This window comes from Agelaius phoeniceus, chromosome 2 (assembly GCF_051311805.1).
Source record: "Agelaius phoeniceus isolate bAgePho1 chromosome 2, bAgePho1.hap1, whole genome shotgun sequence".
In the NCBI taxonomy this organism is placed as follows: domain Eukaryota; kingdom Metazoa; phylum Chordata; class Aves; order Passeriformes; family Icteridae; genus Agelaius; species Agelaius phoeniceus.
Window position 1 is genome coordinate 69,341,027 of NC_135266.1, and position 21,791 is coordinate 69,362,817.

Here is a 21,791-nt window from a genome sequence, read left to right on the forward strand (position 1 = left end):
GCAATCAGCACATTCCCGATGTTCTAAAAACCATAATAAGTGAAAAATAAACTTTTATTGCCAGAAGAAATTTAACAAAGTATATGTACTTAGTAGCTGTGATGTATTTTACTAACAGGACACAGAGGAGATTTTATCTGGCAGAATCAATCAAAAGGCTTTCTACCAACAGCTTTGAAGAAATATTCAACACTTAGGCACAGTTTAATCTAACATGATTGTTTTAAAGTAATTCCTTCACATGTCATACATCCTTGCTAAGACATATTTACTGTGCTGCTGCATAAGCAGATCTACTAAGTCACAGGACAAACATTAAGTGTGACCATGAGGGAATATTTTTTTAGTTATGAAAGCAAAATATTTACTACCTGACTTGGAATCTTTAAATACAGATACAACATGGCGCAGAAAATTAGTGAGCTGTTCAGCACTCTTGGTGTTCTGATTTTTGGGAGTGATATCTTCATGGCACCAAAGTGGACCAAATGCCCTTAAAGAAATACATAACAAAGCGCAAAATTTCTTTGAGTTGTCTGAAATAAATGTAATCAGTTAAAATATATAATCTCTACAGTCCTTAGATATTTACAGGTCCATGACCTGGGAAACATGCAACCAAACATAATTTTAAATAAAAGTAAATAAATATTCCTATGTTGTATTTTAAAATATAAGCTGTGCTGTGTATTTAGCAGAGCTTATATTTTATATTTAGCATAAACAAATCCCTGTTTTTCAATTTAACATTGTGCCTAGAATCTGCTGGCTGTAGCTGGTAGTTAATATTAGTTTCATTATGGCCTTTCACTAGGCACTTTACACTTTGTATCTAATTTCATAATAATGAAACTAGCTTCTTCTATTAGTTCATTTCTGAACATAAAACTATCGGTCAATTAAACATTTTATTTCTGTCAGGTAAGATTTTTTTTCTGTTTATTTACTACTGACTCTGTAGTGCTTTTCAGTACCTACCCACCACTGTAAGTATCAATAAAAGAGGAATGGGGTCTGTAATTACTATCAGAGCTCAGTCATTTTCCTTTAAGTTGCTTCATGAAAGTGTCCATTTCGAGTACAAATGTATCCTCTGCTTATCTGCATTACCTGGTTGTCAGAAACTCAATTAATTTGTTTGCTTTCTCATCTGATTCAGCAGCAGTGTCCACGTCCTCAACTTCTTGTGTAATCTGTGGGAGATTTCCACTGCTGCCTCCCAGGCTGATGCTGGAGGAGGTGGAGCTGGAGCTCAAGCCGGAGTCTGGCACTGGAGAGGACTGGTATTCCCGCAGAAAGTCAAAGCCACCTGCCAGCCAAAGGGGAGGAGATAAAGATGGAATGCACTGTTGGGCCAGCTTTGCAGATGGGAGTGCCTGCCAAGCAGCTCTTTTCAGAGTCAGCAGCAGAAACCTTCCACTGGGAAACATTGGGAAAGCCTGCAGAACACAACCCTCAAATACTGATGGGAGTGAAAATGGTACTTTGTTTCTAAACGTGGGGAAGCCAGAATAAAATGAAAACTATCCAAGTCAAGATTTCTGTTTCTACTGCACAAGGACAACAGTACTGGGAAAACAAATATTCCAGGAATATTCTTTACATTCAGAAGTAGGACTTTTTAGAAGTGAATTTAGAAGTTGGCAAAGTGCATGCAAAGTTCACTTCTCTGGCCTAGTCTGATATGGAAAAAAACTGCTGGGTGGAATTTTTAGAACAATTATGCTGTCCTAATTTCATAAATGTAATGGAAATCAATACACAAGTGTGGCTTCTTTGAACAGCTTTAGTAACTGTACCCACTGGACTCGTCATACAAAATATTTTCAGCATTAGGATGAGACACCTGAGTAAGAGAACTGCTAGTTCAAAAGCTTGCCACAGTTTCAGAGCTAAGATTAGAAACCAAGACCTGTTTTCTTAAGGTTAAACTTGTAGTCATGTTTAGGCTGTACCTACAACAGAAAAAAATTGCCTTTTGAGAAAAATGGGAGCAGGACAAAATCCATTGCAAATTAGAAGACTCTTAATTTAGTTGCCTGACATTACATGGAACAAACCTGAGCTGAAGCATTTTCAGTTAGGATTCTTTGCTATAGCTACTCACCTACACTCTCACTATATTAGCTTCTCAAAAACCAGACCAAAATACCAAGTCTTGATAACTTCTTGAACTCCAGAGGGCCAGAATCAGGGCACCAATTACATTTTTTAGACACAAGAATGAAAACAGTTTTTCATTTAGGCAGAAATGCAGTAATATAATTTTAATGGAAGAATTTTATTCTGTATTTAATAATTCATAGATGTGCACTGGGAAAGAAACTCACCCAACTCCAGACAGGAAATTATTGTGAGGTAACTTTTCACAGAAGTAATTCAGAATGAAATATCTTTGGCCAAAATAGTTCATCAATCTAGAATACCTATCCCTTCTGCTCATTACTTTAAAATAATTTTGTTGTGTCTCAGAAAAAATAGTAATACGTTATCATGTAATATTTTTTATAAAACCAAATTACTTATTACTTCCTAAATAACCATGGAAATGGCACTGATATGAGAATCTTTACTTTTTATTTTTCACTGTATGTAAAGTTCCTCACCCTCTTACTGACAACTAATCCTACACCCACAACTCTTTATTGGTTCTGTGATTCCTTCAAAATGGAACAGAACACCTGCTTTTAATAATATTGTATGACAGCAGTAAATCTAACTAGCAGCTTTCTACAAATTGGTTCAAACCAACTCCTTAAAAACAGGTAAATTGCTAAAAGTAATAGAACACTGACCTCAGTAGAGGTCTGAAGTAAGACTCCTAATGTAGAAAGAGATTTCAGGACAGAAATGCAATGTATCAGTGATATAAAGGAGGGTGTGTATCATGTGAAACTTAATTTAATAATGGAAAATCTGAGCTGTACATTCTTGCTGCCCTTCCTGTGTCGGAATTATTTATGCATTTCTTTTAAGGGTGAGGAATGATTGTCCTCATTTAAAGTGGATCCCTGAGGGGGGAATCAGGAAGTTATTAGCCCTATTAATTTTAAAATACTACATTATATATTTCTGCCTTACATTAGATAACTTTTTCAATATCATGAAAAGTTGTCTAATAATAAATTGCATGCATCCCTAGGGTAGTTCACGTGGAATTAGTATTAATGGGAACTGTTCATATTTGCCACTTTATTACTTTTACTTATCAAAACCTGACAGTATGATACAGTGCCCCTCTTTTCTTCATTACCTGTGTAAAGATATTCAGGTAAGTATGCTGGTTGTACTGTCAGGGTCTTGGTCTCATTCATCTCTCTGGTCTGAAGAAGCACAGATGCAATGGCTTGATAGTTGTTATTGCAAGATAATGCAATCAAAAGGTGAAGCAGTAACTTTTTACTGTGTTCAAAGACCTCCGGGCGGTAATGGTCAAGACCTAAAAAGAAAAGGTTACAGCAATCTCTGAATATGAAGTAATAATAAACAAGTTCACATTCCAGAAATAGCAAAAATTCCAGGGCAGTTCATGATAACAGAGCAAATAAACAAAAGATGTGGTATTTCCAGACATAGTTACCAGTGCTGTCACTTAAATGTATGTGTATATCTAGTTTCCAGGCTGAAGTCCCACACATGAGCTACAATGAATGAATGGCAATACAGCTTTATGCATTGTCTCACTGCAGATAATTTGACATGTCTGGAAAACCTTTAAAGATGAGGTATTCTTCATGGTGGTTGTAATTACATTGCTTACCACAGTATCTGGCTTTCTAGCACAGACATCAGTTATAGAATGAGTGCAAACTCTAAGAGGCAGGTACTGATTTATTAAAAAGGGAACTGACAGACAAATCACTTTAAAAAGAACTTCAAATACCAGTGAGCAGCATGAGACATTAGCCCCTAACTCAGGATGCAGAACCCAAACTGAAGGTCTGATTTGGTTTACACTACTGTGATCTGTAAGATTTTAAAACAGCCAGAATAGTTCAGTTACAAATACAAATAGTCCAAATTACAAATACAAAGGAAACAGATATTTCTGCACTCTGTTTTAGTATATCTCATTTCAATTCTCTTTCAGTACCCTGCAGTATATTTAAACATACTTTCTTCTGTTTAAGAGTAGTTTCAGTGCTGAAAAAGTTAACTTTTTTCTTCTTCAACTCCTCTCTTCTCAGGATATATCCCTCTTCAAAAAAGCAGTTACTTCATTACTCTGTGTGGCAGCAGCCAACAGATCTTTCAAGTCAGGCATTTTCTAATATACTTGGAAAACAAATATTCATGCTGATTCTTATTTGGCCTGCAATAATGAAGGTGCTCATACTGCCACAGTCTGAACACTGTGCCTTTGGCTCCTAAGGGCAATTCTCTGCAAGTCCCATGACCCTTGATCTTATTAATCTCCCAGTAGCCTCCTCCAAAAGAACTGTGGCCATCCTGCCCACCTCTATTTCAGCTTCTTAAGGTTTCTGCTCCTATTCACATTTCTCCATCTACTTCCACCTGCCAGGAGATAATGAACCCATCCTACCTGGTTTCAGCATACATTTCAAAGGATGTAAAAAGGTTTTTTAGTTGAAAATAAATTCTGTATTGGCAACAGTGGTAGCTGAAATCCTATTAAACCCCAAGTTGTATAAAAGTATTGGCACAGATCTGCCAACTGGGGAGTGAGAAAGACAGTTCAGTCTTTGTGCTTGGCCAGGGCTGGTCCCTTCTTTAACCTGTAAGAGTTCCAAGGAGGGTAAGCTTCTGTGACAGGGACACATTTCCATGGGAAAGGAGTCCAGTGTTCAACTAATTTCACACTGGTTGCAAAAGAGATTTTAAACAGCAGTGATTTTCATGCACCAGAGATAGGCAAGTTCAAACCAGCAATCTGCCTGCCTGCTGTACCAACAGTACTACAAACCATTCAATAACCTATTAAACACACAGACATTGCAAAATTCTTTAATTTTCTCACTTCTTCCAATAAATTAAAGGATACCAGCTCTCCATCTAGCCAACATACTAGTTTCTACTCTGCTTTTCAGTCAGATGCATCTGCCTGCTCACGTTCCAACAGGACAGCATGACTTAATTTTTAGTTACATTCATACCTTTGGCTGATGTGTGGCATAACTTCCTTACAACATCACAATGACAAGAGCTCTACTGCAGGATAGAAAAATTTTCCACAGGAGGTAAAACAGCTCTAGAGAAACTGACCTTGAAGCCTGAAAGCTGTGATCTCACTTTAGTTACCACTAAACCAGTTACATTTAATTTTAATTTCACATTTCAGAATTGATAGTTTTTAGCCAATGGATTGTCTTACATGGTATTACTAAATTTCAATTTATTCCTAATTAAAAATCTGCAATGTTGAAACCTTATTGCACAAAAACTAAAGATATTTTTCTAATTGATTACCAGTATCATAACTCTGTTTCTGTATATGTTTATTTGCATGGCTCCCTGATCGCTCCTTAAAGCCATCTTAACTGCAAAGGTCACATTGCTCTGTACTACTCTTTCTTAAGTTCTTCATTTATTCTTGGGACAATTTCTAAGTACCAGTTTTCTCTCACTTGTTACAAATCATAGTAAAGACATTGTTTGATCAGTTAATGGTTATTTGATTTGTGAAATCAATGTACTGATATACAAAACCCTATTTCACCAAAAATTTTTAAGCAGAACAGTTGGTAACAGAGTAGCAGTAAAGGAGAACAAGCATCTTCTTCAACATACACTTCATTTTACCACTGTGCTGTAACATCCCAATTTAATCTCTTTTTGCCTGCTGATCAGCAGATCTTCCCAGACTGACTGTGAATACTTAATGGTAACTATGGTGACTGAATGAGAAGTGAACTGTGATCTCAGCTATAATAAACTATTTCACAACTGCCTGTGTTTATTTGTGAACACTATTATTTATCAACTATGGAAGCTGGGGAATGGCTTTATAATGCTGAATACCCTTGTGTGCTAAAAAATTAGGCCACTCACTTTTGGTAATGTTGAATGGCAGGACAAGGAAGGTAACAGCCTCCAGATGAACTGTGCTACAGTCAGGAACAGACAGAGCAGTGGGGAAAAAGCAATGCCTCAGTGCCCAGGTACGTAAGGGAACACACTGATGATAAAGTATTCCATCAGCAGTGAAATTAATGAAGCTTTGCTTTCCAGTGGTCTGTGTCCGACCTCCCCTACTCTGCAGTTCAGCTATCCTGGCTCTCTTACAGACTTTTTGCAAAGGCAAGAGACAGCACAGGTGTGTGTAGTTCAGGTTCAAGATATGTGTAGACTGTCATCACTAACCAAGCTGGACAAAGGCATGAGTTTCACCTCCTTTTCTTGCAAGGGCCATGCCACACATTTTTATAGAGATATTTTAGATATTTTTATATCGATCTTCAAATTTCTACACACCTCTCAAATTTGGCTGAAATTGGCCAAAATATTAAAAAACTTCAAAGTTTTGAGACTAATTTGCAGGCTGCAACTGCCTTGGGGTTTTTCTTTTAGGGAGAGAGGAAATCATAAAACATGTAAGAAACACAGTACCATAGCTTCAGCAAAACTAAAGTAAAAGGAGGGAGTACATTTATACTTTCTTTCTTGTTCTGTTGGTCTTACCTAAGAAGAGAGCATGTAGCAATAAAGGGAGGTGAAGAGCCCAATCTTCTCTCACACTGTGATCCACTACCATCTCAGTCATGAAGATAACAGCAATATTGCACCTGGAAGTTGAATCACAACATCAGTTTCAAACCTCTTGGAAACAGGAAAGAACAAACAGGATGCTTATTTCTGAAGAAATACACAATCTATACATTTTCAGATTTGTGGCATTTCTTCTCAATACAATTAATGCTGAAGCACTTTATTTACAGTATCAAGTAAACAAGTACCCATTACTAAAAAAACCCCTATTATTGGCAATACAAATTATGTAAAATAGGAACTTCAGAATATGCATGGCCTAGTTACAATAAAAGATCAAAGTGCTATGAATAGTAGGCACAGAGGCCTGGGAAAAAGAAATTTTCCTTTTCTGTTTCAGTTGTTTCATCAGTCTTATTCTTATCAGTGATGTCCTACATTGTAAACAGGCTTTCTGGTAGAAATCTGGTAGAATTGTGAGCTTTCACTGCATGTGGATTTTTGCACTGGAAATCAGCAGAAATTGACTGTATGATTTTCAGGTGTTCTGAATGGTGGGACAATTGGATTAGTGTTGGTCAACTACCAAGAGGAAGCATCTCACTGTCTGAAATGTCAGAATGAGAAAATGCTCACCTATGAAGGGGTCCCCGGGGTGTGATGGTTTCAGGGAGATAGTCCACGAGGGGTGCCCAACATCCTCCATTGTAAGGCATGGGCAGGGGATGTGGCTGTTTGGTTTCAACAATATTCAATAACCAGCTTGTATATGGAGAAACAGGATCATCTGCATGAAAAAGCATTCAAAAAAAGTGCATAAAACTCAAGTCTGATTACCTATTTTTGCAAAATACTATAAGAGATTTTATGCTAACATATGAGTTCAGCTGTTTGGAACAATGTGATAAGATGCCAAGAGGTTTGCGAATTCCTGTGTTCAGTAACAAGTGATGCATTTTTAATCCCTCTTTCATGCTGCTGGAAATTAAAGAGATTCCAGGCAGACAGCACTGAATGGTAGGAGCGGCAGCTGAATCCCTGCTGTCACTTAGTAGTGCTGGATTCAGATCACAAAGCACCAAGCAACAGACTTTCTCTTCAAAAATGAGGGAAAAGTTCAGCCAACAAAGCTGCTGTCAGAAGCCATCTGCTGCAAGGAGCAGAGTACCAGTGACACATTCTTGCAACTCCTCACCACTGCCCTGCTGAGTGATGCTACAAAGGAAGAAGTTAAATGTCCTGAATTAGCAAGGAGGCATAAGGAATGCAAAAAACATCTTCAGGGTAATTTTCTTTCAACGGGGATGAATTATATCTTGGTTTTCTCAAAGATGTATTTAATTTTGCTCTATTGTGACAGCTGCTGTTTATCAATGAGTGTTAGGGTTTTGTCTCCCACCTGTTTATCTGCAATGATGTGGGTCAAGTAAGTTATTTCCACCAGTTTCTGTCTTGTCTCAGCTGCACAGTTTTGTTCATCTCTCCTGCATTTTGATCCCTCTCATTCCTCTCAATTTTCTCACTGTTCACTTTTTATTTCTGAGGTCTGGCAGTCTCTGATACACTGCCATGGAAAGTATCCTTTCTTGGTCTGTTTTTGACATACATTCAAACATTGCCCTTTATGAATTTTTAATGAGTGTTTTTTTTTGTTCTGTTCCTTCTTTTTGTGTTTTTGTTTTTTTGCTTTTTTATTTTGTTTTAGTCTTGTTTTGTTAGGCTTTTGTATTTTAGGTAAGCTTGAAACTCATAATTTTCCTTTTCTTTTTTTTTTTAACAGCATGTATCTGATGCTTGTCAGCTTTCCCACGAGAAACAAAACTGTTTTGATGCCTACAAAAGTATCAGAGCTGGATTTTTTTAATGTGCATCTACTTCTTAGGTTTAGAAAAAAATCTTCAGATTTCCAGATCTTCAGGAGATTTTCAATTCAGTAGCTGCTTCTCCAATTATTTCGAAAACGCCAACTTTATAAATCCCATTCTTAAGTGTTGTTTCTTCTAAGAAACACTTTATATTTTAAGGTTACTATTTAGATTCTCTGGAGGATGATTGATCAGTTACAGATAAAGAAGAATAAAATGACTTAATAATGCAGCAAAGTATGGCATTTTCACATATTCTTAACCAGAATTAACCAGATAATGTTTGTTAAATGCTTTTCACAGAAAAAGCACTGCACAGGAACTACTTATTTCTACCAATTTAAGTGTTTCACAGAAAAGTGCTTCATGAAGGTCACACCAAGACCTAGATCCTCACTCCTGTTTTCACAGGTTTATGCGCAGACCAAGAAAAAAAAGAAGCACCTTGAAGGGAAACATCCAATCCTTGCCTGAACGAAAAAGTTTGTGTGCTGCAGAGTGGTGTTCTGTACTTATATCCTCAGCAATACATGAATATTAAAGTAGATTGGAGAGAGGAAAGAAGCCGTACCACCAAATCCTTTGCAGCCTGGGCTGCCTGTCTGAGGAGTAAGTTGGAAAGTTTCTTGTAGAATGACAAGAGATATAAAAATTCCTTTCTCTTATTAGAATTCTATATAAATGTCAATAGCTAAGTAAAACACATTTTATTTTCCTTCTAGGTATTCACATACTTGCTAAAGGAACCCCTGTGAGAAGGACACTTTGCATAAATATTCACAGTAGTATAAAACTTGCAGGTATAGGCAGAAAAAAACATTCAGGCGCTGGCTGGAGGAGGCATTCCAAAAGAGCAAAGAAAATTTCAGTATTTTTAAACTTTTTATCACTCTAAGTTCTTGTCAAAACCAGGTATTTGTGAAGGCTGTTCTGATAACATAAACGCTGTTCTGTCTTGAAAGACTGTTCATGCAGATGAGATTAGCACCAGTGCTTCAATTAACATCTGGTGAAGCATTTTAAGTAGCTGCAGAACTAGAAAGCCATAAAAAATTCAAGACAAGTGTACTAAACCCCACTGAGTTTAAGATGTTGCACACTTTCTTTTGTATTTAAACACTGGAGTTTGTACATACACAATATTTTGTCAATACTGTGCTTCATAACTATGAATAATAGTTGTTGGTGTACATTAAATTATCCTATTGTATTGTGTTTTACAGTCTTTGCATATTTTGCAGAAGAGTATCACCAAAAAATTACTTGGATTAAAAAAGATATAAAATCTTTACTTTTCATATCAAAATGCTGTTCCAAAATGATGTCTACAATACCAACCCAAGACATGATGGCTGATATAGAACTTGGCCTGGCTTTAATAAGCCAGCGATCTAAGTCAATAACAAGATCTTGCCTTTTTAACATTTGCTTAATGCCTAGCCAAAATCTGCAAATTGAATTCACTCCAGAAATGAAGTCAAACATTCCAGCTTTTCAGTTTTGCACTATTGTACAATAGTTAACTGGTTTTCTTTGGAATCTTTGCTGAGCACCAGTGTCCATTTACAGCCCATTTAGCAGAAATACCTAAAGAACAAGAAGTATGCTCAGGAGCCCCATATCCCCTCTATCAAATGTTTGCACAGTGCAGCCCCAAACTGGTTGCAGAGAGCATATAAAAGCTAATGAGGAGATAAGACCTCATATTTGGAAACTCCTGAGCCTCTTTTCATGCTCATATAACAGCACTTCATTTGGAGGGATACGCAGCCAAATGGCACAACTCAAAGTGCTTGTTCTAATGCTCTTACAAGTCTTTTGCCTTGCCATGTATGAAAGGCCCAATGTGTTACTCTCTGGAGGATTCTCTGCTGCTGCTGCTTTCTGTGAAGTTCCCTGGCCCTCAGATGGGTTTGACTCAACCCAGATTAAATGAAGTAAATTAATTAAATGAGATATGGAGGGGAAATAAGGACACTCCCTGCATGATCATGCTACATTACTGTTTATACAGAACTTAAACAGAGAGGCTCTGCTGGTCATTAGAATGTTCTCCTCTCCAACCAAAACACTAGAAATTTCATCAAATAGAATATAACTTACTTTTGTCATCATCATAAGATCCTCCAGAGCTATTACTGTACCTCGATTCTAGTCGGGTATGTGCTCTGATGACATTACTGAACCTTCAAATACAAGAAAAAAATCTTCATTAAAAACACAGAGAGACATGAAACATCTGGACTTTATGTTTACGGAAAAAAAAAAAAAGGCATTTCCTTAAGCATTCACTTTTACACAGGAGTAGACAGCAAATGAATGTAATGCTGATTCTTTCCACAAAACATTTTTGCAGCCAGTTTCTGAGAAGTCTAACAGTGTGCTCCTGAGTCACGAGCCTTAAAAATTTAGCAAAAGGAAACTCCCATGCTACAAATGTGTGATTTTTTTTTTTAGCATGGTGCTAAAAATGCCAAGGTTGTGGGTTCAATCCCCATATGGACCATTCACTTCAGAGTTGGACTCCATGATCCTTGTGGGTCACATCCAGCTCAGAATATTTTGTGATTCTGTGACTGACTGGAAAGTCCAAAGCCAAGCCTGCACAGGTACCAAGCAGGGAAAACCACAGCAGATCACCCTTCAAGAGGAGAATCCAGCAAATGCCAGAGCAGACCTGACAGAAAAGTGAAGGGACATGAGAGCCACAGCAAACTGCTCACAGCTGTCCTCAAATCTTAGATTCATGCTAAGCTGACTTTTCCTGGTGATCTCCTTCGACTTCCTCCACCTTGTGTTCCCAGGGTAATCAGGCCTGAAGTGGAATCAGAGGAGCCATACTGACAGCTCACACACTAGTGATGATCTAAAAATATCACCATTCCAGCAGAAAACTAATTACAAATAACCACGGATCAAACAAGACAAGACTGAAGATTTTCTAGACAAAATTCAATTCAATTTCTTACTAATGTTCACACACCTTAGTGCAGGGTATTTCACTATACATCAACATACTACATTGTTTCCAAAGCATGTATCTTATAAGCATGCAATAAATTCCTTGTGCAGTTGACAAAAATGCATTGTCAGCCCTCCAATACGTGGTTTTCTATCTATGACCCTCATTATTTCATATGTCTTGGCATATGAAGTCCATATTAATGGACATTCTAAGATTGACACACTGGTTTTGAAGTGCAGATGCAACTTACAGCCAGCTTCAGTAATATAAATGCCAGCAATGAGTTCAGGCAAATTATTTTCCATTTTCTTCTGAGGTGTCTTTCAGCAGGATCCTGAATACCAGTATCAGAACTTTGTAGTTTTCCTTTCATTTTTATCATAAAGTCTCTGGCAGATCTGCATTCTAAAAACCTTTTTGGAGTCACATTTAAAACTTAAATAAGATAAGAAATCCTGACTTGAACTACTATAAGAGACATTTGCTCAACTTGGCTGTAAATCAACTGAATAAAAATTTATCTTAAAGCTATGCAGCCATAAACATTCATGTAAAGAATAATAAAAAATTCAGAGGAAAAAATGGTTTTATTATCCTTTTAAGTACATTTCTAGTGCAAATGTTAAAAAAAACCACTTAGAGTCAAATCTGTTTTACTATCAATTTGAAACTCAGCATTGAGTGCCATTTTCTACTTACATTTAAATTAGCAGACACATCTACCTAACCTGAAAAAATGCTACTCTAGTTTGTAATGGGAGAGAGCAAGTAATTAAAAAGTTTTGAAGTACAGAAAGGTTTGCTGACATAATTACCTCTTTCCTTAGGGAAGGAGTGTTGGACTACTGAAGTGATACTGGTGACTATCAGTGACTAATGAAATACTAATACACTAACTGACAAATGCTATTATAAATTGTCCAAAGTTCTCTTGCAAAACTAAGAGTGTTTTTGTGAGAGAAACAATCTATATGTCTGTGGTCGAGGATCTGATGGCCCTTAGGCTTTGCATTTACTCATTTGTCATTTGTCAGTATGTACCGTAAGTAGCAGAAGTCTAAACTGAATTTATAATTTATAAGCAAGTTATTTTCCATAGCTGTCTTCTATAAAACATTTCACCTAGACAAAGGTGTCCTCAAAATCAATGATATAAATCTGCAAACTAAATTTTACTCACTGTCCATGAAATCAAATGGTGTGATCAAATCTGATTTTTCATAAAGATTTTAGTAGGATAATTCCTACAAAACCATGACCTCCTTAGCACAATTCACTGAATGTAGATTTAAAAGTCCTTCCTTTACCATTTAACAAGAGTCAGGAGCTAGAATCATGAGAATAGCTAAAAAAAAAAAAAAAATTATGCATACTGCAATAATGCCACTAAGCCTCAATCTGAGCACCAGAACTCCTCACAGAACAATGAAGAACTTTTTTCAACATCTCACCCTCAGCCTAGGAAAACACATACATCTTGGAGGGAAAAAACCCAAGCCACAAACCTTTCATCATTCTCTTTCACCACTCTGTTCTCCTCTGCATCAGGAAAACTATCTTGGCCAGCTACAACAGTGTTACTGCTGGAGGTGGTTCCTGTAAATGAGATGTGAATAAGAACACCTGTTAGATGCAGCAGACAGTGCCTGCAAAGCAATAAAAGCCAATAACTCACGGGATTTTAGCAGCTACAGTCAAAGTGACCATCCTGCAAGTACTTGCACGTATGAAAGAATGAACACTGTTACTCCTACAGACAGGACCTGCTTCCATGGCTAGATGGTGTTAAGTTCACATGCTTTGAGAAGTAGATGAACAGAATGATGGTCTTCTACTCCTTACATTAAGCTCATGCTCAAGACATAGTCTATTATTTTTCAAGGATCAGGCAAAACATTTACAAGGTAAAATGTGGGGTTGGTTCTTAAGTATATTTGACTACTGCAGCTTGGAAAAGGCCTTTCAAAACAGAACTGCCACACCCTTAAGGCTCTCAGTTTTCAGGAAACTCTGCTTGATACATCTGCTGTGCTCACTGCATCAGTGACGATTTCTTGTTCTGAGTAAAACAGCTACTAGAAAGTGGAATTTTCTGAAAAGTGGCAGAATTCTGAACAGCATCAAGTATTAGTAATATGCTATTAAAATAGTTAAGATAATTAAGCATATGTTAACAAAGCATATACATCATTAGGAATGAAAAAGAACTGTAATTTAGACATGTAACAAGGCCCTGATACTTGTATTTTATGTGCACAGGTCTGAAGGGATGCAAAAGTAAGAGATTGTTTTTTGCAAAGACATGAAGACTCAAAAGAGCAGGAGAGCATAAAGAAAACACATTCAGGTCATACCAGAAGCTGCAGCTGAGGCTTTGTTGCTGGCAGCAAAACGGTAAAATGGAGGATTATCACAATGTTGGACGATGGGGTTCACTGGGTCTGTTTGCTGCAGCTCAAAAAGGAGTTCTTCCATTGTCTGAATAGTGTTATTGCGACACAGATATATTGCAACCTTCTTTATCTGTTGAAGAAAGTAACAGTTAAACTCTGACTAAAGTGAATTTCCAAAGGAATCAATGAGTGTTACACTGCAGTACTGAAATTATCTCAAATGCAAGTGCTGTTCCTGGACAGACACCACAACCACATACAGTTCATACAGAAATAAAACTTCTCACTTTGACATCAAGATCATTTCCCCAGCAGACTGACTCTATGATTTAATTACTTCAAAGTTTTTGCTTACCATTCGCAATGAATTGTTTATGTATATAACTATGTAACATGCACATCTACAAAACTGTGGCTGTGGCCACCAAGAGTAAGCCAGGCTTTGAGTTGCTACTCATATCTGTAAGCAAAGTAATAGCTAATGGAAGTAAGGCAGAGCAATTATGTATACAGACTTCATGTACCCTGATTTGAAAAAATCTGTGAGTACCATTTATAAACACTCTGGAAATTTCTATAAATCTTTTAATGAGATCTCAAACCCGCACTGCAGCAATGAGGACTCTTGAAATACTGAGACCAAATTCAGCTGTATTCTGGAGGGAAAAAACCCAGATCACTATTAAAGGCAGAGACTCTCTCCAGCTCAAAACCACTTGATTCATAAACTGGTGGAGCTGGGAGACCATATGGGGAATATCTCTCTGTGCTTGCCTGCTTGTTTTTAAACATGTCCCTAAACAAGTTCATATAGGGGAGCTAATATATTAGACTGAACAGCCCGTTGGCCTCACCAAATATTGCTGCTCTTATACTCTTAAATACTTCAATTAAAATAACTTCCTTACTGCTTCTCTTTCCTTTTATTTTCTTTTCCTTAGAGAAAATGCACATATGCAAAGTGTCTTTTACTCTACTGTGCTAAAAATTTCCCAGGGACTTTCCAGAGACAAATCCATCTCCTTCCTGAGGCTCATTTCTGGTTGGGCTCACAGTGCCACTTTCAGCTTCTCTCACCACTGCAGGGGTCAGTTTCCCAACACGAGTTTTTGCTGAAGAGGTTTCTGAACTGTAAATACTCTAAGAAATCTTTCACTACATAATGTGAAAGAATGGACAGCTCAGCAATTTGTACTGGGGCACTGGGAAAAAATGCTTAAAGGAAACATAAGAGACAAAGCAATTAATTTAGATGATAAAAAAAAAAAATTAAAAATGTGAGTCAGGCATGCTTTTGGCTTGGACCGGACACAGGGAGAACAGATGGCTGAAGGCACAAAGCAGCTGGTGACTGCCTCGGGGCACAGGAGGCTCCTAAAGGAGATGGGTAAACTGGCAATTTTGCAGCTCTGTGCTCTTTTAAGCCCAGGTGACCTGGAACACTGCTGATAAACTGTCCAAATGATCTTTATTTGCTAATGTGTATCTGTTATCTACATAATAATGGAAGACACATGTTTATGGTATCAGCAGTCTTGTGTAGTTAGCAGAGTTAGGTAGGATTTCTTATCTCTAAACTCCAGGGCATTAGCAAAACACTGAGCAGATGCATGTGATAAGACCAGTGTATTTTCCTACTCCAGACAAAGCTATCAGCAAAGGAGTGACTCATAAGCACAGTCAGGCTTCCTACAGAAGCTAAAAACTTTTTCAGATTTTGCAAAATCTCAGAATCAGACTTTTAACTCAACATTACAGAACACAGACTAACTGGGTGGTAAAACACAGGGGAGCCTTGTCAGCTGCTGCTGCCACCAGCCAGGAGAAGCTGGGTGGGAGACCAGAAAAGTGCCACAGGCAAAATAGGAGATGTTGAGCAGATGAAGCTGGAGATGTCAGAACAGACTGCTCTTTTTGTGAAGTAAGAGGACTGTACTGTCCTGGAGGAGGACAGGACTGAGAAAGCCAAGGCTTTGAGGCAAAAAAAAAAGAATTTGAGGAAAGAAGTGCACTGAATGGAGGGGGTTTGAGGAAAAGCTGCTCAGAGCTGTGGCATGGCAACAGTTATGGAAAAAGGAGGTGCTGAAAGCTTTGGCTTGGCAAGTATCTGGATGGGGGATAAGGTATGTGAGGGGCTCCTGGGCAAGAGGTGACAGGGTTATCAGGTTATCAGCCTTTTCCAGTCAGGCTACATTTGGAGTCAGCAAAGGACTACTACTCCTTCCTCTCAGAAAACTGCCCCTGTCGCTTTTGTAAGCTGTCAGAAATGAGGGCAAAACAGCCCTCAATTTCTGTTTTATCTCTAGCAGGTGATTTCCACTTGTTCTCTGCCAACATAGATGGAGACCACCTTAATCCCAAATCTGTCATAGACTGTAGGATGAGGCAGGTTGGAAAGAAGCTGGAAGTCCCTCATCTAACCTCCTGCTGAAAGCATGGTCAACACTGAATGGAAAGCCTCTGTAACAATTGAGGGAAAGATTTCATTTCAGATCAACCCCTTTGTTTTCCTCTCATATAAACACTGAGCTTTTTCTTACACCAATTCCACTTTCAAATTTTTCTACTTTTGACTAGCTAGGCATATATATACATTGATTTGAGAATATAGAACAGTAAACCCTACAAATGAAAGGAAACAAATGTTATGCCTATGATACAACAACAACATTTTGAGGACTTTTACAGGCTTCTTTATTTTCTTTATTCTAGTATGCATAGCAGTCACTATAAACACTTTGGGCTAACTGTTATTTCAGCATCTGTAAATGAAGTGTGTTTATGAGGCTTTTTAGATAAATTTCAGATTTATTTCAGGGAAATAAATGGAAAGAGGCTAACTATTAATAAAACCATATTGTAATTTGGCTGGAAAATTCACTAAATTTAGATTCTGTTTCACTCAGCAACTGAGCAATAAGGAACATGGGAATGGAAGTAGCCTGTTTTTCTCAGACAGCCCTGATTTTATTTTAACTTGAATAATAACAATATCCAGCACAGTTTGAGTTGCACATTGCAGCAACTGTTAGATAATTTATGACAGTCATGCAGAGGCAGAAGCTGATATAGTAAGCTTATAAAGGTTAACTATCTTCTGTCTCTTGAGATGTCCCACAGAAAGCTCTAGTCTGCTAAAGAAAAGGATGTAGCATTTTCTGGCAATTTAAGGCCAGTCTCTGTTACTGTCCCCATTCACAGACATGCAAGGTTTCTCTTTTCTTGAGAGAAACCCACCTCTCACTTGCATGGGGTGTGCTCTGCTGCTGCAGGCCAAGATTCGAACTACTCCATTTCTTTTTTTTAAATTTCAGTTTCCTGGCACTTTTGTCCCTGCTATTTAATTTTGTACAGTGTGTTGGGGAGTATGTTGTTGGCATTTCTTGTTTTTGATACTGAAATTAATTTTCTGCAGGTAATAGCCCTTTCTTTCACTACAACCTGTGTAATCAGCAGTAAATAAAATAAAGTGCAAAGACTTACGTAGGGTAAAAGGATGGTATCACTGCTAACACCACACAAACTAATGAGGAACTGCAGAGTTATCCTAAGGTTGTTACTCCATTTTTCATTGTTGGCCAAAGCATTCCAGACATTTTCCATCTCTGGTCCAGGAATTTCATCTCCATACTGCAAAGAATCATAGGCATACATTCCTTGAAATATGCAGACTTCCAAACCAAAGCATGTTCTTTTAGAACATTTTCTCACGCAAAAAACCCCCCAGTGAAATGCTGTAAAAAGTTACAAAGCAGTATTTTAAATAGCTACCTGACAGATTTCAGAGCATTAAGTATATTTAAAACTATTTAGTTCTGATCCATAGAAGGACTTAAATCATAAGAGAACATAAATTCTTGAGGACTGTAAATTTAGAAAGTATTCCTAAAATTAAGCTGGTTTTATTTGATTGGTACAGACTGTTCCAGTGTAAAAGTTCTGGTAGTGGAGGGAAGAAACAAAAGTTTTACAGGTTAGTTTCTTTGTTTGATTTTTTTTTTACCTTGGCTGTCATATACATGAGATTATTAAGAACCAGGGAGGTGGCCTCAGGTGAGCCCCAGCCATTGCCTTTTAGTCCACTTGTGACTGCTATTTCCCCCTCCTTGTCCTTCAGTTCATCTTCTGGAGTGGTAGGGCTTGAGCCAGGGAGGAGCAGTCTGTTGTCTACCAGTTCAATATTATGAAGCCATGGTAGCAGATAGGTAAGCATGATCTGTCTTCCATTTGGATGTGTTGTTGGAAATCGCTGGCTTACCTCTAAAACAGTAAGAGTTGAAAAGGACAGCATATTAATATATGATCTAAACCCTAAATACACTGTTTAAATCACATTTCTGACATTTGTTAAACTACCTGATGGTTTTTACTTTTCACACTACAAGCATTAAAAACATGTTCTTGAATTTACTGAAGAGAAACATGGAATTACTTCCATAATAGCAAGCAATTGGTCATATCTTCTGTCTAAAATAACTAACTCAGTCTGGGCTTAGAAACAGAAAGTCAACCCTTGTTACTGTGCCATGGTGCATAGTAAATAAGGTGGATGTCAGTAAAGAGGAAAAAGGATCATTCAGTTACTGGTGGTTACTCTAGAATTCCAAGAGCTTCTGGAGAATATACAGAACTGTTCTGCAGATTACAACTGCCTCACTGGCCTCCAGGTTTCTGAGCTATACTAAGGCACTTATTATACTGAGTTTACCAAAAAAATCTTGCATATATTGGGATCCTACTTCCTGTGGGAATGTCTATGAAATTCATAGCTGGCTGTTAGTTCAGGAATACTTGCACACAGCACTTTATATAGTTTACAAAAAAAAAAAAAAAAACAAAACAAAAAAAAACCCAAAAACCCCGGCACTGTAAGGCAAAGGGATTTGGAAAATCTGGGATAAGAAATACAGCTTCCTGCCAAAGTGAACCACATTATCTCTCTGTACCAGAACTCTTCTGTAAAATCAGTACAGCAAACATTTCCTTTTTTTACTCACTCCCTGGTTTTTAAAAATTGTGAAGACACACTGTTCTCTCCTCCATATGATTCTAGAGGTATAGAAAGGATGTCTCACTTGGACTGTAATATCTGGTATATCTGAGATTTTTTTAAAATGACACAGTCATTACAGCAACATGAGTAGACAACAACAGAGATAATGAACAGCATTTGCTTAATGACAAATGAGCCATCAGAATTTCCCTACACCAGTTATTTATAACTCATGGTATCTTGGGCACTGAGAAATGTAAGGGTGATGTATTGTTCCTTTACCCTTCCTCCAGCCCCTACAGACTGAGTAAAAACAACATAAAGGGATTTTAAGAGCCAGTAAAAATTCCCATGATTACAGACATTTGCATTCTGCTATTTAAAAACTAGAGCAACACATAAGATTGATTAAACCAGATAGATATGTCTCAAAACATCATTGTTCCCAGGAATGGCCTCAATTCCGATTGGTGTTCCTGCAGGTTTCATTCTTTAACATTTTTCTAGTAATTTTGAAAAAAAAATATATTTCTGGTAAAATTAAAAAAAAGTGCTGAGACATGCAGATGTGGCAAATAACAAAAGGTAGAGATCACTCAGAGCAATTTGAATCATTGGTAGAACTGGACACAGGCAATCAATCTGCCCAAAGTTAAAGTCATGTTTAGATAAAATGAAGAAATACATCCTCACAATGATGATCTTTGTAAATCCATGTGTAAGAAGAATCACATGAGAACCCATCATAGTAGAGTCTGCCAATGTCATTTTAACTCACTCAGGACACTTGTAAATTCAAAGTTACCCCAAGGTCACATAAGTGGCACAGAGTCCCCAAAGAGGGTTTCTGTACTTTGTGTGAGTACCTCTAGGAAATATATATTGGATTCCTAAATCTGATTTGACCCGAACCAGAATAAAAACAGGTCAAGCTAAATTTATAAACAGAACTGTGGTTCAAAATGGTAGCAGTCTAGCATTTGTAAAAAATGTAAAGGAGATAATAAGTCAAATAAATACAGGTACCTGAAAAAAGTGGAAGGGTAAGTTCAGGATACATCCTTGCGAGTTCATACGAAAGAAGGGCAAGTGAGACACTATAAAGAGGTGGCAATGGACCGTGTGTCCCATACAAGATACTGCCTGGTCTTTGCTCAGCTACCTTTTTTGAGTAAACAAAAAGCTTTGATTCAAGGATCTATAAAAGACACAAGAAAAAAAAGAAGGAATGTGACAATAAAAATTTATTAAATCAGGAAATATCAGCATTTGATATTTAGCTATCAGAGAAAGCTCTATGTGTTTCAGAGTATATGCTCCAAATATGAAAGACACGATAACATTCATTTTTACATAAATATTCTTGTAAGTTTTTATAGCCAAGACAAAACTGATTGTTTCTTTACAAAACAAAACTAATGTACAAATAACAGTACTTCATAAGAAGTTCAGCAAAAAAGTCTCCAAGGGCAGGAGGAAAAAATTAGCTGATACGTGCCTGCATAAGTTGCATGGAAATTTCATAAATCTCTCTGTTGGTGTCAGATGCCTTGAACAGCACCAAATTTAAAAGTGTCACGATATCAAAAGGATAGTTCCTAGAAGAATAAACAGAACATTTTTGTGAATGCTGGTGAGGAATGCAGAATATATTCACTCTGATTTACTCTGTAATATGGTCTAAAGAGAATGTCATCTTTCTTTTTCCTCTTTTACCATCAGAATATGGGAAAGGGAGCTCTTATGAATACACACTGCATGATCAAAGGACCATCTGGTGAATGGGAAGAAAGAAAGGATTATTTATAATTACCTTGGACCAATGCTTAGGAATGCACTGAATTACTCACAATGAGAAATGGAATACCTGTGTCTATGACTGTCGATTCATTTTAATTTATAGCATAAACTGTTTACAGGACAGCCTGACACCCATGAAAGAAAATGGGGAGCATGAAAATTTCCAGGGATAAAGAATTTCTTAAGCCAAGATGCAATTAAAATAGTCCCTTTGGAAAAAGGACACTATCTCTGATATGAACATTCCGAGGTATTAGACAATTCTCTGAAAATTTTTTGCTTTCAAAGAGTAAACACTAAGAACTGCTTCACAAAGTCTGCTGTCTATAAAGTCAATGTCAATTTTAAGGTTAAACATATCAAAGTGTTAACTTAATGACAATATTGTTAGAGGAGTAAATCCCACATCTCAATATTTGGATTTGCACTAAATAGGTTTCTGTTTTCTCCTGATGATTTGTAAATGCACTGATTGAATTGTGAACCATCCATTTATCACCCTAGATGTCAGCTACAGTGCTCCTGGATGGCTGCAGGAAGCCTATTTGGACTTCTTAATATGGCAGATACATGTGTGGCATGGGACGTTCTTGGTCATTCCATATACTGACTGCAAGCCAAGCTCTTTGCCCTTCCACTGCTTAAAAAAAAATACAAAAAGAAAAGAAATGAAGGGAAGTGGCTTTGTAGAAAGTTGGATGGACACCATCAATTGCTGCTCATATTACAGGCAGTTTAAGCAGTGGTTTCCTGATACATTTTGATAGATGATAGAGGAAAAACTATTAACAGCTTTCAAATATTAATAAAAATTCCCAGCTTGTTAGAAAGAGGACTTTCCATTCAAAATAAATCACAAAGACAATACTCTCAATTTTTACTGTAAGAATGGAAAAGAATAATTTTTAGATCACAGTAGCACAGGTAACACAAATTGAGGAAAAAAGACTGACTGAAACTGCAATGTTTCTGTGTTCATTAAAATAAAAACCCTGTTAATATCACTGAATTTGCAAACACCAAATTCCATTCATATCTCTAAAAACCTTCATGTAATGCAGCCTCTAGTTTAGTTGTTCCTGTGAGAACAAAACCGTTTTGCAGGAAAA

General features: G+C 37.2%; 1 protein-coding gene across 6 annotated transcripts in view; it reads right to left on the bottom strand.

Moving 5' to 3' along the window:
• The window catches only part of FRY (FRY microtubule binding protein), a 196,376-nt gene that overhangs the window by 45,130 nt on the left and 129,455 nt on the right, over positions 1-21,791 (bottom strand). For all 6 annotated transcript variants that reach the window (XM_077173815.1, XM_077173810.1, XM_077173814.1 and 3 more), the window contains 12 exons: positions 20,381-20,480; positions 19,909-20,080; positions 17,893-18,149; positions 17,373-17,519; positions 13,851-14,019; positions 13,002-13,092; positions 10,635-10,717; positions 7,303-7,453; positions 6,640-6,743; positions 3,254-3,439; positions 1,111-1,309; positions 372-493 (listed from right to left, as the gene is read on the bottom strand). In XM_077173815.1, the coding sequence (XP_077029930.1) occupies positions 372-493; positions 1,111-1,309; positions 3,254-3,439; positions 6,640-6,743; positions 7,303-7,453; positions 10,635-10,717; positions 13,002-13,092; positions 13,851-14,019; positions 17,373-17,519; positions 17,893-18,149; positions 19,909-20,080; positions 20,381-20,480 (1,781 nt within the window). The remainder of the gene's footprint in view (positions 1-371; positions 494-1,110; positions 1,310-3,253; positions 3,440-6,639; positions 6,744-7,302; positions 7,454-10,634; positions 10,718-13,001; positions 13,093-13,850; positions 14,020-17,372; positions 17,520-17,892; positions 18,150-19,908; positions 20,081-20,380; positions 20,481-21,791) is intronic.